Source organism: Oncorhynchus masou, chromosome 8 (genome assembly GCF_036934945.1).
Source record: "Oncorhynchus masou masou isolate Uvic2021 chromosome 8, UVic_Omas_1.1, whole genome shotgun sequence".
In the NCBI taxonomy this organism is placed as follows: Eukaryota; Metazoa; Chordata; class Actinopteri; order Salmoniformes; family Salmonidae; genus Oncorhynchus; species Oncorhynchus masou.
The window spans coordinates 36,803,544-36,821,267 of record NC_088219.1 but is presented as its reverse complement, the minus strand read 5'-3'; the positions used below and the strand labels follow the sequence as shown (position 1 = coordinate 36,821,267).

Here is a 17,724-nt window from a genome sequence, read left to right as displayed (position 1 = left end):
GGAGAAAAGAGAGAGCAAAATAAAAATGACCAAGATCCTTTTTTTTTAAGCACAACCTCTTGAAAAGGTAGTCAGTCAACATGTGGCGAAATCCTGCACGGAGCCTTCACCGTGCGCTGCCACTTTAAGAGCGCATCAGCAGTAAGGAAGGAGGAAATCAAGACAGCTCTTTCAGCTCTCTGGGGAGTAGCTCTTGGTTGGCGCGACAGTTTGATTGTGTGTGCTATGCTGCAGATGTCCCTGTTTATTTTCAGCGTGTGTAGTTGATAAAGTGTTTAACTCAATCGTCGGTTTGACATACAAACCATCGGCTGGTCAGACAGGACAACGGCAAGCCTGAAGGCCACAGCTAAGATCTCTCTTGCGCTCTCTCTCTCTTTCTTCCCTCTATCATTCCAGTGCTATACACTGCAGCAGACGTTCTATTTTTCAAATGCATTTCCCATTGATGTTCATTAGAGCTGGACTATTATTGCCCTGCCAGAATTATTTGGGTGGACATTATAGTTAAACGGGAGGTTGCTTGCAAGTTCTGGATTGTTATTTGAACTGTATTGAGGTGGGTTGTACTAATGACATGTGGCCGAGAAGATTGTGGACATTTTTTAGGCCTTTTTTCTATGAACACCCCCCACATTCATACACTCTGCACTCCTCCACTGGAAGATAATACAGATTATTGCAAATCCTGTGTTGATGACTGGGTTCTTTCTTGTAAATGGTTTCTTATGAAGTTGCCGTGTCAATTGCTCTGCCATTATTATTATTATTGCAGGAGGTATTCTGGGTGGGGTTACCCCTGTGCTGTGATGTGGGGTTTATAGGGTGTCTATTCTCTTTTCTCTCTCTTGGCTATCTGGTAAACAGGCTACACGCTAGGCAGTCTCTTCTGCTAATGTGTGTGGGTCTGGTAGTGGTACTCTCTCTATTCTACTCTTTTCTTTTCGGCATGGTTAATACCTGCCTGGCGCCTGAACAAAATCTTTATCTTTACCCCTCGCTAGTAAATACCGCTGCAAACATAATGCTTTTTCTACAAACAGGGCATTCGTAAAGTATTGAGACCCCTTCCCTTTTTCCACATTTTGTTATGTTTCAGCCTTGTTCTAAAATTGATTAAATTAACTTTTCCTCGTTGATCTACAGACAATACCCCATAACGACAAATAGAACAGGTTTTCAGACATAAGGTCCCACAGTTGACAGTGCACGTCAAAGCAAAACCAAGCCATGAGGTCGAAGGACTTGTCTATAGAGCTCCGAGACAGGATTGTGTCGAGGAAGGGTACCAAAACATTTCTGCAGCATTGAAGGTCCCCGAGAACACAGTGGCCTCCATCATTCTTAAATGGAACATGTTTGGAACTTCCACTCTTTCTACAGCTGTTCACCTGGTCAAACTGAGCAATCAGGGGAAAAGGACCTTGGTCAGGGAAGGGACCAAGAACCCGATGGTCACACTGACAGAGCTACAGAGTTCCTCTGTGGAGATGGCAGAACCTTCCAGAATGACAACATCTCTGCAGCACTCCACCAATCAGGCCTTTATGGTAAAGTGTCCAGACGGAAGCCACTCATCAGTAAAATGCACCTAACAGCCCACTTGGAGTTTGCCAAAAGGCACCTTAAATGAAAAACAAGATTTTCTGGTCTGATAAAACCAAAATGTTACTCTTTGGCCTGAATGTCAAGCGTCGTGTCTGGAGGAAACCTGGCACCATCCCTACGGTTAAGCATGGTAGTGGCATATGTTTTTCAGCGTCATGGAATAGGGGTGTCATGACTGTCCTGTAAGGATCCGAATGGGTCAGATCAGCTTGGCAGTAACCAGATTCTCTCTCACCCACAGAAAATGGGAGGAGGGAGCTGCTGTGGGTAAACCTCAGGAACGGAGATCCAGAGAACATCCCTCTCCAATTCACTATTCATCTTTGTCTCCAGAGTTTCCCTCCAAAAATAAATATGACAAAGTCCACGCAATACTAGATCAATCTGACGAGTTATCTACAAACAGGGGCGCACAACTTAACATGCATGCTGCATTGATGACCAACTCTCAAAGCAATAATGTTCTAGTCCAAATGCTGCCGAGCAAAGACGATCAGTTAATGAACACAATAACCAAGTTGGGTGACAAAACAGTGGAACTCATTGAAGTCGCTGACCAAATGATTGATGAGAGAACCGAAGTGAGAGACGGAAAAAATGATCTCCAAGCAAGCAGAGGAAATCTCATTACTGAATCTCTCGCTCCTCTCTCGCTCCTCACTCAACCTCTATCTGTAAACCATGACATATAAGTATGAGGCTGAACGGAGCCAGTGCAGCACTCACGTGTCTAAAACAAGTACTCTAAGCACCCAAGTGGACTCTGCGATGAAGTTGAATACTTCCCTTAGGTACCATCTGGAGGAATTCCAGAATGGTCACGTGCTACAACGTGACTACCCAAACAAGCAACCAAGTTCACAAACGGAGCTCGGTACACAAAGGAGTGAAGACGACAGAAGGTTTCAGACTTTGCCTCTCTCAGATGTCCCCCAGTCTTCTCCTCTTGGCCATTCGGCACAGAGTAATATAGCATCTCCTCGCCAACAAAACCAAAGCTTGGCTTCTCCTCTTGGCCTTTCAGCCCAAGTTTCGCCACAGGATGAAGCCAACCTTCTCCGCGCTCGTGGCACAGAATGCCTTGACAAAATTGTCAAAAACTTCTGCACCTTTGACCCCGTTCCAGGGAAGCCAAACGACACTCGGCAGACATAGACAACGCCTTGGATGGCTACCCGAACACTACGGGTACTGACAGGTTTTACCTGCTGAAGCGAACATCGACTAGACACGTAAGAAGGTTCATCCGTCTACAACAGCAACACATGCAAAACAATTACGCAACTTTCCACGGCTTTGAAAATAGAATTCAGTGGTTCTGCAACTCACAAACACAACTCGCTGGCTAACATTGTCAAATAAGCTCGGAATTTTGACTTTAATTTATTTTGGGCAACAGACATACAACAAAGTGCACAGTGTGGACCCAGAGGATATCATTTGAAAGTATTCATTTAAACGCTTGTCCCAAAGTGGTCCTCGATGGAATGAAGACCCACAAGCATACAATCATAGGCTTCATTCAACTTACTTTGGCCTATGTCGTTACAGCCCAGATTAGCTTGCCAATCTCAGAACTCGGAGAGTTTGTGAGCAGAGCTTTTAAGGCATCAAAAGTGTATCGTTTGGTCCCACTGATGTATTGGGAAAAACAACCAATAGGTAACCGTGCTGTCTCCACTGACCACACTGTCTTCTAACGCTGGCTGCAACACTATCATCCACAAGGAGTATCTGTTGACAGGACCCCTTGGGAACAATGTATTTCGACACCTCTTGATATCTCGTAACATCCAATCGGCAAACCTGATAGACTATCCTTTTCATGTTTTCGCAGAAAGATATCCTTGGCTCAGTTCACATGTACTGGAATGGTTTCCACATGTGGACGTTGTGGTGACTGGCAGGCCACGACAGCCAGTGAGAGTTTTGAAGCACAAACACCAGGAGATTTGGTTGAAAGGTTATAGCCAATTGACTAACGCGGCTGCTGGCAACTTGTACAAAGGGTCCGACCTATTCGCTGGTGGATGGGTCCTGAGACACAAAGGGGGGAATACTAGCCCAGACCCATGATGAGCCTCGTCGAGGCCAGTGGGAAAGTCGAGACTGCATGCAACACTGTACGAGGCCGCCTGATCAGGAAACAAATCAAGTTGTAAAATTCCCCATGAGATCAGAGAGGAGCATCTGAGATATCACTGAGGTGTCCACACTGGTCGTAAAGGTCCAGTGGACCAAAACAAATGTTAACAATAATCATTCCTTGCCATGTGTAGTCTCAACTACAATGCAAATAGTAAAATGCTCTAATCATGTGTTCCGGTAGGATAACATTTCGGTATGAATTGGTAGAGTGGCTGGTTGCCTTGGGTACCAATGCCAGGAACAGTCAGTCCAGCCACAATCAGTAAGGAGGTTAGAGACCTAACAATTCAAACTGATAACAGCAACAGAGGAGGTAGTGATCACTCAGATTGCAACACGTGGAAGGGAATCTCCAGAACACTCTTCTGATGGTTAACACACATGCCACTAATAAACAGAACCCTCCATTCAGGAGGAAAGTTTATAGAAGTCATGAACCATGATCTCACCGCGTACGACTGGTTCAGTGCTTATAGAGTACTTCTGTCGTGAGGTGAGCTCCTCCGTGGATAACATGGCTATGAATAGACTCCTTCATACCTATCGCCACTACAGTGGTGTAAGACACATTGACTTTTTTTAATAAAGTAATCCTTCTCACCCCCCCCCTTAAATGATTTAGATGCACTATTGTAAAGTGCCTGTTCCACTGATGTCAGAAGGTGAATTCACCAATTTGTAAGTCGCTCTGGATAAGAGCGTCTGCTAAATGACTTAAATGTAAATGTAAATGTAAAACCACTATAAGTCCCCTTGGCCAATGTCTTGAGGTCGGCACCGATTCTTACTGACACACAGTCACTGACATGGATGATCATGATCTGATGACGTCAGACTCATTCTGAACAGGTTGCAGCCTATCAGGATATTTGGTACTTCTTTCCCTTGCATATGAGCTTGTGTAAGCATGAATGCACATGTACATTGGGACATTTAGTGAGGATTTATACTAGGATCACTTAAGGGCCCGAGCAAAATACCAGCCTTGGTAAAGTTGTAAATAGACCCTGAACCCTGAAGCCCCTTTGACTCTACAGCTACAGCTCACCAGTTTCTCCCCAGAGTTACATAGGTCATCTCTGTAGACTGTCCGAAGCTAGTGCCTTACAGCTGTAGACTTATCATGTAGTTATCATGTAGTTATCAACTTAGGATAATGACCCTAAGCAACACACCGTTAATAAGGACCCCCCCCCCCCCAGATTAGACAAAATGCCATGCTCGTAATTTAGAAAGACCGTGGACGTATATAGATGATTAAGGTGTGGTAACTATATTTTGTTTATCTTTTGTTTGTGTTCATTTTTCTTTCATTTTCTTTTACACTTAAGGAAGTGTTACTGCCCCAAACAAGTTCCCCATACAACCACTAGTTAGTGTCACATGTAATGATGTATTGCATGAGTGTTGTGTGTTCTTAATGTCTGTCTAAATTGATGCCTGGACAACTGGACGACGGATCAGGAATGACGATCCAAACCATTAGATCCCCTGGCCAATCTTGTGGTGGTGTGCAGCTTGCAGGAATCCTACCAGGGTAAACCACCAGAGGGGGTCTACTACGATGACCTGAAAAACCAGGACATCCCATGGTCACTTTTGTGGTGGGTTGCAACTTGCAGAATCCTTCCTAGATTAAACCCAACAGAGGGGGACTGTCATGAATGTCCTGTGAGGATCTGAATGGGTCAGATCAGCTTGGCAATAACCAGGCCCTCTCTCACTCATAGAAGATGGGAGGAGGGAGCTGCTGTGGGGGTTGACATCTCACGCACTGTTGTAAATTAAAGGAAAGAAGATCCCAAAGAACATCCCTCTCCAAATTCAGTACAGTAATGTTCCTTTGTTTCCAGAGTTGCCTGCTGAAACTTCATCACGTTCAAAAGCGAATACTGGAACAATATTTCTAACATAAGAACGTGGGCAATGGTCAGAGGTGATCTAAAGAATAATAATTGAATATGGGTTATTTTGTGATGCCATTAAGTGTTATGAAGGAAATACTGTAACTTGAAAAGTATATACAGTGAGGGGAAAAAGTATTTGATCCCCTGCTGATTTTGTATGTTTCCCCACTGACAAAGAAATGATCAGTCTATAATTTTAATGGTAGGTTTATTTGAACAGTGAGAGACAGAATAACAACAACAAAAAATCAAGAAAAAAGCATGTCAAAAATGTTATAAATGGATTTGCATTTTAATGAGAGAAATAAGTATTTGACCCTTCTGCAAAACATGACTTAGTGCTTGGTGGCAAAACCCTTGTTGGCAATCACAGAGGTCAGTTTCTTGTAGTTGGCCACCAGGTTTGCACACATCTCAGGAGGAATTTTGTCCCATTGTCATGTCTTGTTATGTCTGTTCCTGTCCTTTCTCTTGATTCTCTCTCTCTGCTGGTCTTTTTAGGTTACCTTCTCTGTCTCTCATTCCTCAGCTGTTCTACATCTGCCCTAACTAGCTCTTTCACTCTTCACACCTGTTCTCTCTTCCCCCTCTGATTAGGTCTCTATTTCTTTCTCTGTTCCTGCTACTTTCAGTGTCTGATTCTTGTTTGTGTTTTTTGATGCCAGAAGCAAGCTGTCGTCTCGTTTGCTTCCACCTTGTCCTGTCCTGTCGGAGTCTGCCTGGCTGAAGCATCCTGCACTATACTAACGTTCTTTTTGTTCCCCTGACAACGTTGGAAGAGGATTTATGCCATTCCTGTATTTTCATTAAAGAACTCTGTTTTCTGTTAAAACCGCTTTTGGGTCTTCACTCAAGTTCATAACACCCATTCCTCTTTGCAGATCTTCTCCAAGTCATTAAGGTTTCGAGGCTGACGTTTGGCAACTCAAACCTTCAGCTCCCTCCACAGATTTTCTATAGGATTAAGGTCTGGAGACTGGCTATGCCACTCCAGGACCTTAAATTCTTGGATATAGGGGGCGCTATTTTAATTTTTGGATGAAAAACGTTCCTGTTTTAAACAAGATATTTTGTCACGAAAAGATGCTCGACTATGCATATGGACAGCTTTGGAAAGAAAACACTCTGACGTTTCCAAAATTGCAAAGATATTGTCTGTGAGTGCCACAGAACTGATGTTACAGAAAAAACCCAGATAAAAATCCAATCAGGAAGTGCTGCATTTTTTGAAACCGCCTCATGGCAATGACTCCTTATATGGCTGTGGAGGAGCCAAGAGTCAGCATAGGTTTTCCATGTTTTCCCCAAGGTGTCTGCAGCATTGTGACGTATTTGTAGGCATATCATTGGAAGATTGACAATAAGAGACTACATCTACCAGGTGGTCGCTTGGTGTCCTCCGTCGCAATTATTGCGTAATCTCCAGCTGCAGTATTTTTCTGTTTGCTTCTGATGAGAAACCAACTGCCATGATTTATCATTGAATAGATATGTGAAAAACACCTTGAGGATTGATTCTAAACAACGTTTCCATGTTTCTGTCGATATTATGGAGCTAATTTGGAAAAAAGTTTGGCGTTGTAGTGACTGCATTTTCGGGGGGTTTTCTTAGCCAAACGTGATGAACAAAACGGAGCTATTTCTCCTACACAAATAATCTTTTTGGAAAAAATGAACATTTGCTATCTAACTGAGAGTCTCGTCATTGAAAACATCCGAAGTTCTTCAGAGGTAAATTATTTTATTTGAATGTTTTTCTTGTTTTTGTGAAAATGTTGCCTGCTGAATGCTAGGCTTAATGCTATGCTAGGCTATCAATACTCTTGCACAAATGCTTGTGTAGCTTTGGTTGAAAAGCATATTTTGAAAATCTGAGATGACAGTGTTGTTAACAAAAGGCTAAGCTTGTGTTTCAATATATTTATTTCATTTCATTTGCGATTTTCATGAATAGGAAACGTTGCGTTTGGGTAATGAGCTTGAGGCTATGATTACGCTCCCATGATACGGATTTGGAGTCACAAGAAGTTAATGTGCTTCTTCTTGAGCCACTCCTTTGTTGCCTTGGCCGTGTGTTTTGGGTCATTGTCATGCTGGAATACCCATCCACAGCCCATTTTTAATGCCCTGGCTGAGGGAAGGAGGTTCTCACCCAAGATTTGACGGTACATGGCCCCGTCCATCGTCCCTTTGATGCGGTGAAATTGTCCTGTCCCCTTAGCAGAAAAACACCCCCAAAGCATAATGTTTCCACCTCTGTTTGACAGTGGGGATGGTGTTCTTGGGGTCATAGGAAGCATTCCTCCTCCTTCTCCAAACACGGCGAGTTGAGTTGATGCCAAAGAGCTCCATTTTGGTCTCATCTGACCACAACACTTTCACCCAGTTGTCCTCTGAATCATTCAGATGTTCATTGACAAACTTCAGACGGGCATGTATATGTGCTTTCTTGAGCAGGGGGACCCTGCGTGTGCTGCAGGATTTCAGTTCTTCACAGCGTAGTGTGTTACCAATTGTTTTCTTGGTGACTATGGTCCCAGCTGCCTTGAGATCATTGACAAGATCCTCCCGTGTAGTTCTGGGCTGATTCCTCACCGTTCTCATGATCATTGCAACTCCACGAGGTGAGATCTTGCACGGAGCCCCAGGCTGAGGGAGATTGACAGTTATTTTGAATTTCTTCCATTTGCGAATAATCTCACCAACTGTTGTCACCTTCTCACCAAGCTGCTTGGTGATGGTCTTGTAGCCCATTTCTGCCTTGCGTAGGTCTATAATCTTGTCCCTGACATCCTTGGAGAGCTCTTTGGTCTTGGCCATGGTGGAGAGTTTAGAATCTGATTGATTGCTTCAGTGAACAGGTGTCTTTTATACAGGTAACAAACTGAGATTAGGAGCACTCCCTTTAAGAGTGGGCTCCTAATCTCAGTTCGTTTCCTGTATAAAAGACACCTGGGAGCCAGACATCTTTCTGATTGAGAGGGGGTCAAATACTTATTTCCCTCATTAAAATGCAAATAAATTTATAACATTTCTGACATACGTTTTTCTGGATTTTTGTTGTTGTTATTCTGTTTTACTGTTCAAATAAACCAACCATTAAAATGATAGACTGATCATTTCTTTGTCAGTGGGAAAACATACAAAATCAGCAGGGGATCAAATCCTTTTTTCCCCCTCACTGTACACTATATGTACAAAGTCGCCATCTACATTTAATTGTCAGCCATAGTGCTAGTTTGACCACCAGAAGGCATCTTTGAGAAGCATTTCATAGTCTTCAATATTGGCTGTACTAGAGAATTTATATCCTTTTTTGTAAGAACTCAGTATATGGGATTGATTTTAAGCACCACCGCATATGTTCAATTGGTCAGATTATCAGAATATAGTTAATTTCCACCCACCTTCTGATGTTCCCAGAATCTCTATGTTAACCAAGGGGTTTTCAAATGTAACATCAGTAGGGTAGAGAGAGAGAGGAAAAAGGGGGGGAAGAGGTATTTATGACTGTCATAAACCTACCCCCAGGCCAACGTCATGACACTTCCCTTCTCGGAGTTCAATCTAGTCTATTCTTCAGAGAACTATATCAAATTGTTTCCTGCAAACCCACACAGACTTGTTCCCTCCTATGGTTGTCAATATTTCTCTAACTTACTTTGAAGCACACACACATATTAGATATTTCCTTTCAATTATTTAGCATTACCTCAATAAATGAATGCTTTGTACAAGTCTTCTCCAAATCGTCATATTCTGCAACATGTTACATAATCTTCTGCAACCCAAGCGGTTTCTCTCCTCCCTTGGTGGGGAGACCTTCTTCCTTTTATCAGTTTCACAGTTGTCACAATACATTGAGTGGTTGTTTTAACTTCTTAATTTCTCTCTCACTATTCAAGCGATCTACTCACTAATGGATGAAGATGCGCTCGGCAAAGGCCATCAAAATTGCTACAGAAAAAAGGGAGAAGATCAAGCAAGCCGAGTCCCAAGCATCCCATCGAAGCGGTTGGCTAGCCTTTCTTTAAGGGAGCATCGTACAGAGTGAGCAACAGTAGAAGAGACGGGTCCGGATCCCTTTCAGACAATCAGAGCCTTACCGGCGTACAGCTGAAAGGCCCATCACCCTTCCTATGGAGCGCTGTTTCTGACAGAGATCCACGTCAAACGAAGGCATTTAAACGTAAATACATTCATGATTTCTAAGTCCAAATGGGCTGCACTTCATGTGCAAAGTCTATGATTACTGTGAGAATAGTTTCTAAAATGTCTCTTTTTCTCTCTCTCTCTCTCTCTCTCCCACTCCATGTCGTTATGTAAAAAGCCACCATATTGTGTGAGTCCAATAGGGACCTTTTCCTAATGTATTAAGTGTGTATGTTTAATCTGTGTTATTATTTAGTTTGCTAGTAAATAAATATTTACATCTATTTGTGTAGTACTGAATCATAAGTAATGCAGGAGGTTACGACTGTTCCGAATGAGGTTATGATTAATACATTGACTGTTTTATGGATATCAAATCAAATTTATTTATATAGCCCTTCGTACATCAGCTGATATCTCAAAGTGCTGTACAGAAACCCATCCTAAAACCCCAGACAGCAAGCAATGCAGGTGTAGAAGCACGGTGGCTAGGAAAAACTCCCAAGAAAGGCCAAAACCTAGGAAGAAACCTAGAGAGGACCCAGGCTATGTGGGGTGGCCAGTCCTCTTCTGGCTGTGCCGGGTGGAGATTATAACAGAACATGGCCAAGATGTTCAAATGTTCATAAATGACCAGCATGGTCAAATAATAATAATCACAGGCAGAACAGTTTAAACTGGAGCAGCAGCACGGCCAGGTGGACTGGGGACAGCAAGGAGTCATCATGTCAGGTAGTCCTGAGGCATGGTCCTAGGGCTCAGGTCATCCGAGAGAGGGAAAGAAAGAGAGAATTAGAGAGAGCACACTTAAATTCACACAGGACACCGTATAGGACAGGAGAAGTACTCTAGATATAAAAAAACTGACCCTTGCCCCCCGACACATAAACTACTGCAGCATAAATACTGGAGGCTGAGACATGAGGGGTCAGGAGAGACTGTGGCCCCATCCGATGACACCCCCGGAAAGGGCCAAACAGGAAGGATATAACCCCATCCACTTTGCCAATGCACAGCCCCCACACCACTAGAGGGATATCTTCAGCCACCAACTTACCATCCTGAGACAGGGCCGAGTATAGCCCACAAAGATCTCCGTCACGGTACAACCCAAGGGGGGGCGCCAACCCAGACAGGAAGATCACACCAGTGACTCAAGTGACACACCCCTCCTAAGGACGGTATGAAAGAGCCCTAGTAAGCCAGTGACTCAGCCCCTGTAATAGGGTTAGAGGCAGAAAATCCCAGTGGAAAGAGGGGAACCGGCCAGGCAGAGACAGCAAGGGCGGTTCGTTGCTCCAGAGCCTTTCCGTTCCCCTTCACACTCCTGGGCCAGACTACACTCAATCATATGACCCACTGAAGAGATGAGTCTTCAGTAAAGACTTAAAGTTTAAAAGACCGAGTTTGCATCTCTCACATAGGTAGGCAGACCATTCCATAAAAATGGAGCTCTATAGGAGAAAGCCCTGCCTCCAGCTGTTTGCTTAGAAATTCTAGGGACAATTAGGTGACCTGCGTCTTGTGACCGTAGCGTACATGATAGGTAAAGACCTTTTAGAGTTTAATTCGGGAGATGGTAACTCTTTAAACAACCACTCTCGTGGTGTCCCAAATTCCTAATTGTTACATGATTAATTTAATCGGGTAACAATTTAAGCACAGTTAGTTGATTAGATAAATAACAGTCATAAGATTAATGAAAGGAAAGTCACATCGGGGGACAAGTCAGGATCAAGGTAAAGATAAACAAGGCAAAGTACAGAGAGATCCTTCATGAAAACCTGCTCCAGAGCACTCAGGACCTCAGAATAGGGCGAAGTTCACCTTCCAACAGGACAACGACCCTAAGCACACAGCCAAGACAATGCAGGAGTGGCTTCGGGACAAATCTCTGAATGTTGTCGAGTGGCCCAGCCAGAGCCCGGACTTGAACCCGATCTCTGGAGAGACCTGAAAATAGCTGTGCAGCGACGCTCCCCATCCAACCTGACAGAGCTTGAGAGGATCTGCAGAGAAGAATGGGAGAAACTCCCCAAATATAGGTGTGCAAAGCTTGTAGTGTCACATGCAAGAAGTTTCGAGGCTGTAATCGCTGCCGAAGGTGCTTCAACAAAGTACTGACTAAATGGTCTGAATAATGTGATATTTAAGTGTTTTATCTTTAATATCTTTGCAAAAATGTGAGAGAAAAAACACAGTTTTTGCTTTTTCATTATGGGTTATTGTGTTTGGATTGATGAGGGAGAACATGTTTGTTTTTTTAAATCCATTTCAGAATAAGGCTGTAATGTAACAATGCGGAAACGTCAAGGGGTCTGAATACTTTCCAAATGCACTGTAAATACCGTAGAATTTTTATTTATTGAATTTTGTACAATACACCAGCTTGTTCAGTCATGGACATTTATGAAAACACATAAATAAACATATTATTATGGGTTTGTTGGTTCACACAGAATTTGAGAATATGCATTCATTAGGCATGCATTCTGTAAAACATGCAACCACATACACACAAACACACACACACAGAGACAGAGAGGACTCAGCATTGTCTTGTCTCCAGGTAGTGCCTGGGCAATTAGAGTCTGTTTTGTGTCTTTCATCCATTTCACAGAATAGCTTTAACATTTTTTTTCCTGCTGTAGTATTCCCATTCCGGTTTTCCCGTTGTAGCCCTAGGTGTGCACAGCGCTACCATGCTTTTCCTAGGAAGAGGTAGAATGTTCCTGGGGTCACAGCAGAGGATACACTCCTCCTCATTGCTCTGGGTGGTGGTTAACTCCACAGGGAATATTGAGAGGAGAGGACACGCCATACATCACAACACAGAACACACACCCCAGGCTAGAGAGACCGAGAGAGTGTGTATGTGTGTGTGTGTTTGTGTGTGTGTGTGTGTGGTCTTGTGAGTTCCTCATGCTCTCATCTTTATCTCAGATATAAAAAAAAAAACACCATTAGAGATTTCCTCTGTTCCAGTAAAACCCGTAGGCCATCACACAACAAACACACACAGTATTTAATAACTACTACTGCAGATCCTCTCTAAACCCAACATATTACATTACTGAGGCATTGGTCATATCAAAAACCCATATTTCGCTTTTCATGTGTTTACATTCATTTCATACTCATAGTAAAACATAAAGGTGCATTTCTGACACTGAACACAAGACACAAATACAGCTGGGTTGTCCCCTATAAAACATGTCCGTCACAGTGTATGAGTTCATGACAGAGGCCAGTTGTCATCCAAGGTGTAAAGCAACGCTTCCCAAACTCGGTCCTCGGGACCCCAAGGGGTGCACATTTTGGTTTTTGCCCTAACACTACCCAGCTGATTCAAATTATCAAAGCGTGATGATTAGTTGATGACTTGAATCAGCTGTGTAGTGATAGGGCAACAACAACAAAAACTGCACCCCTTGGGGTCCCGAGGACCGAGTTTGGGAAACACTGGTGTAAAGGATGTAAGGTTCTTTGTCTGTCTGTCCTTGGACACCTGGACAAACTCCCTTCACACACTACAAGTTCTTGAACACAGAGAATTCCAGGAACACATTCTACTGCACACGTTCTACCACACATTCTCCTACCCAATCTGTGTCCTTGCGGTGGACAGTACCTGGTAATGTCTAAGAACACTCTCCTGATACTGCGTCCTTGGAGTTCAGAGTGGCCAGTCACAAGGCTAGAGGTAATGGCTGTGGGAATCCAGATATACAGACAGACAAATTATTCAACAGAGAGCAGCCTTGGTTTGCTTATAGAGAGAAAGATGCAAGCAGTGATATACTTAAGCAATAAGGCACGAGGAGGTTTGGTATATGGCCGATATATCATGGCTAAAGGCTGTTCTTATGCAAGACGCAACGCGGAGTTCCTGGATACAGCCCTTAGCCGTGGTATATTGGCGATATATCACAAACCCCCAAGGTGCCTTATTGCTATTATAAACTGGTTACCAACATAATTACAGCAGTGCAAATAAATGTTTTGTCATAACCATGATATACCACGGCTGTCAGCCAATCAGCATTCAGGGTTCGAACCACCCAGTTTATAATGTAAATTGAGCAACATGTCCTCATGACTGATGGCCCTGTTTTGTTCCGATCACCAAACAAGCTGTAACAGAGGTTTTGTTTTCAGGTATATTGCGTCCCTCCCTCCCCTCCTCTCCCACTGCCCCCAATGGGAACATCAGAGCATCTTGATCTACTCCAGCATTCCATAGTTCAGCCTTTTGTTAATCTGATCTAACGGAATGTTCAGCAAAGGATGGACTCAGCAGATTGTCTGTGGTTTCTTACACAAGAAAGCTAAAATCTATCCTTACAGTATATCCACTCTGGAAGTCATTGTCCTTAGTGTCCTTACACAGCATATACTCTAAAATAAGGTGTCCCTTCTACAGTATCCACTCTAGAAGTTTGTCCCCTTGGTGTCCCTACAGAGGATCTTCTTGAAGGCCTTCCTGAAGTCCTGGTTGAAGATGGTGTATATGACAGGGTTCAGACAGGAGTTGCAGTAGCCAATCCAGAAGAAGAACTTGAAGAGGGGATCAGGGAGAGCGCAGGTCTCAGGACAGATGGCCTGCAGCGAGTAGGAGAAGAAGAAAGGGAACCAGCAGATGACAAACACCCCGATTACCACAGCCAGGACAAACGTGAAGCGCTTCTCGCGATTCACCATGGCCTTGCGCCGAGACATTGGCGTGACCTGAGCCTTCCCTGGCCTGTCAAAGGCCAGCTCTGTGCTGATGGGTGTGGCAACAGTCTTTTTGAACTTGTGAGACGTCAGAGAAGAGAGAGGTTGAATGTTTAACCCTGCACCTCCAGACTTTGACCCTCCATTATTCTTAACTGTCCTGTTCCCTCCCTCCCCCTTTCTTTTTCCACTCATCTCTGCCTCTGCCTCGGAGCCAGAGCTGAAGCTGTCATCATTGGTGGTGTTTCTCTGTCTCTTCTCCTGTCTCTCACCCTGTCTGTGGGTCTCCCCAGGTTGGGTTTCTGCAAGGGGGAGTGTGGGGGAGAGAGCTATGGTGGGTGAGGGAGGCTGGGGTGAGGTGGGGACAGAGGTTGGTGAAGAAGGCTGGGTCTGTGGTTGGGGTTCAATCTGTGGGCCGGTAGGGGTCTTGGCCTGGGTCTCGCTCTGGGGAGGAGGAGATGAGGGGGAGGAGACAGGGAGACTCTTCGAAGGTACGGCATCCTTGGATTGTCCGTCTGCTTTCCCTCCCTCCCCTCTGTTGTGCTGTAGTTGGTTGAGAGGCTTGGGCTGGGGGGTAATGATAGGTCCAGGTGCGTGGGCTGTTGGAGTGTTGCTAGACGCGTTGCCGGGAGTTGTGTTAAGGTTGGGTTTTTCCCCTGGCGGACATCTTGTGTGTTGCTTGGCAATCTGGTAGATCCTGATGTAGACCCCGATCATGATGAGACACGGGGCGAAGAATGAGCCGATGGTGGAGTAGAGAATATACCAACGCTCGTTGTTCAGCTCACACACCTCCACCCCTCCCTCGCTCTTATCCAGGGAGAGGAGGGGAGGGAAGGAGATGGCGGCCGAGAGAAGCCAGACCACCACGATGGCCGCCTTGATGCGCGCGGGGGTTCGTTGGGCGCCATAGGACACGGGCCGGGAGATGGACAGGTAGCGGTCCAATGAGATGGCACAGAGGTGAGCGATGGAGGACGTGCAGAAGAGGACGTCCAACGCCAGGTAGATCTCACACCACAGTGAGCGGAACGCCCAGTATCCCTGGAGCTCATTGGCCAGCGAGAAGGGGATGATGAGGGTAGCCACCAGGATGTCGGCTGCGGCCAGCGAGACCAGGAAGAGGTTCTGTGGGCCGCGGAGCGAGCGCGAGGTCAGTACGGCGATGATGACCAGGATGTTGCCCACGATGGTGAGGATCATCATGAGGGTGATCGCGGTGGCGAACAACGCAGTGGCCTCTGGGGAATAGGGTGCGGTTCGCAGTACTGTCTGGTTGCAGGGGGTGGGGCCGAAGGTGAAGCTGATGTTCAGGTTCACCCTTGGCCCTGACAGGCATGTAATATCTGGGATCATGGCCATGGCGATGCCAGCTGAAGCTAGAATTTTGGAGAAAACTCAAACTCACAGGGACAGCGAATTCTGTTTTCAGAGTGAGTGAAGGCGAAAGTAGAGATAGGTTTCTGTTATCTGCTAGCTTAATCCCTTGAGGAAGACTTGTTGTCCAATGAGAGTGCAGTACATGGAGGGGCTCTGACGCAGAAACAGAGACATGGCTGTTGGGCTCAAGAGGCGTCCACTTGAAACTTTACGCACTAGATGATTGAATTAAAATGAGAGAGAAAAAAAGATTGTACCGCTTTGCCTAAGGCATCACCGAGACTAACAACTTTGCCCGTGTGAAAATATAATTTTGTTCCTCCAGTCACGCACTTTCTCTTTCATGTCTCTTTTCAACATCCAGGTGCGGATATATCCACTAAATCGTTATTGGATATTCAAATAAATAATTACTTCATTAATCTCATTTAATCAGGCAATTAAATGACTAAGTATCTATTAACTAACACACACACCGCTGATGCTTGGATAGTTATTCTTCTGGGGAAAATTATTAAATTGCTTGAACAAGCGCTAGAAAAATGTGTCATCCAAACGTAGTGCTTGAAGCAGTAAAGGTCCTTCAGGCAATCCATAGACCGTGTTCTATTTAAATTCAATTCATTGAAGTAAAACGTCCTTAATTATAGCCTACCATGAAATCGGAACACTCCCCGAATCTCACCAGCGCAATGAAGCGCACCAGGACGCAGAGACGCATGGAATGATACTTGGGCTGATGAAATGCCTTTTAAAAAGTTGCTATTCATTCACACTCGTAGTGAAACCATATCACACAATAGAGACAGTTTGAAGATGTAAAAAGTCACCCAACAATCTGCGCTCCTCAGCTTCCATCTGTCCAAAAGGACTAGGTGCCGAAACGAGACCCGCACTGAGCCGTCATCGTCAATAGATAAGGAATGAGTCCGAGAAGACTTCAGCCACAAACATCAGATCAGTTAATTAAATTGTAGGGAGAGAAAAAACAAACATATTCCTTTATCTTTCGATTGTTTGATATAGGGTATAGGCCTATGCTTTATAGTTCCTCTGAGCGCTGTGTAAGACTGGAATAAAAAGGGTGATGACAACACCTCACTGATTACATGATGATAATGTAATCATATTTATCCCCATTATACTGAATTATTCCTCTCTTTTTTCCCGGTCTTTGATTATGCGCAACTCGACCAGGTCCACATTCTGTCAATGACGCACCGATAACAATAAAGACGAACTTATTTCTGATTCAACTTCATTTTTCCTTCAATAGTGGTTGAATAATGAGCATCTCTTGCGTATCCAGTTTGATGTTACTTTTTCTTTCACAAAGACGCACCGGCTTCGTGCCCCGTCCAACTGAGCCCCGTTAACTGCCCGAGCCGGGTTAATAACCGCGCCTCGATCTCCGCCCGTCTAACAGAAATGATGTCACGCAGCGTCAGGCAGTGGACCCTGTGACCATCACTGAGACATACACTCTACACACACACACGCCTACGATGCCAATGCAACCAGTGCGACACAGCCTGTTGAGGTGCAGTTGAGATAGCTGTATTGATCTGGCTGGTAGTGTGGTTTTAGATGGGATGGCAGCAGTGGAGGCTGCTGAGGGGAGGAAGGCTCATAAAAATGGATGGAATAGAATGGCTGGAATGGAGTGAATGGAATAATATCAAGCATGTGTTGGATGCCAGTTCACAGACTCCATTCCTGCTATTATTATGAGCCGTCCTCCCCTCAGCAGCCTCCACTGGAGGGCAGAGGGCATGAGAAAAAACATCATATCTCCTGTCTTCCTCTATGAGAC

The 17,724-nt window shown here is 44.6% G+C and overlaps 1 protein-coding gene and 1 long non-coding RNA gene across 2 annotated transcripts in view; both read right to left on the bottom strand.

Annotated features, from left to right (window-relative positions):
- Positions 1 to 9,106, bottom strand: part of LOC135544606 (uncharacterized) — a 40,446-nt gene extending 31,340 nt beyond the window's left edge. Inside the window, exon 1 of the long non-coding RNA XR_010456352.1 lies at positions 9,071 to 9,106. This is a non-coding gene — a long non-coding RNA (uncharacterized LOC135544606). The remainder of the gene's footprint in view (positions 1 to 9,070) is intronic.
- A 3,054-nt stretch (positions 9,107 to 12,160) lies between these two features.
- On the bottom strand, positions 12,161 to 17,444 carry LOC135544605 (alpha-2B adrenergic receptor). The gene has a single exon (XM_064972349.1). The coding sequence runs from the start codon at positions 15,891 to 15,893 to the stop codon at positions 14,247 to 14,249; it is 1,647 nt and encodes a 548-aa protein (XP_064828421.1). The 5' UTR covers positions 15,894 to 17,444; the 3' UTR covers positions 12,161 to 14,246.
- Between the last annotated feature and the right edge of the window lie 280 nt (positions 17,445 to 17,724).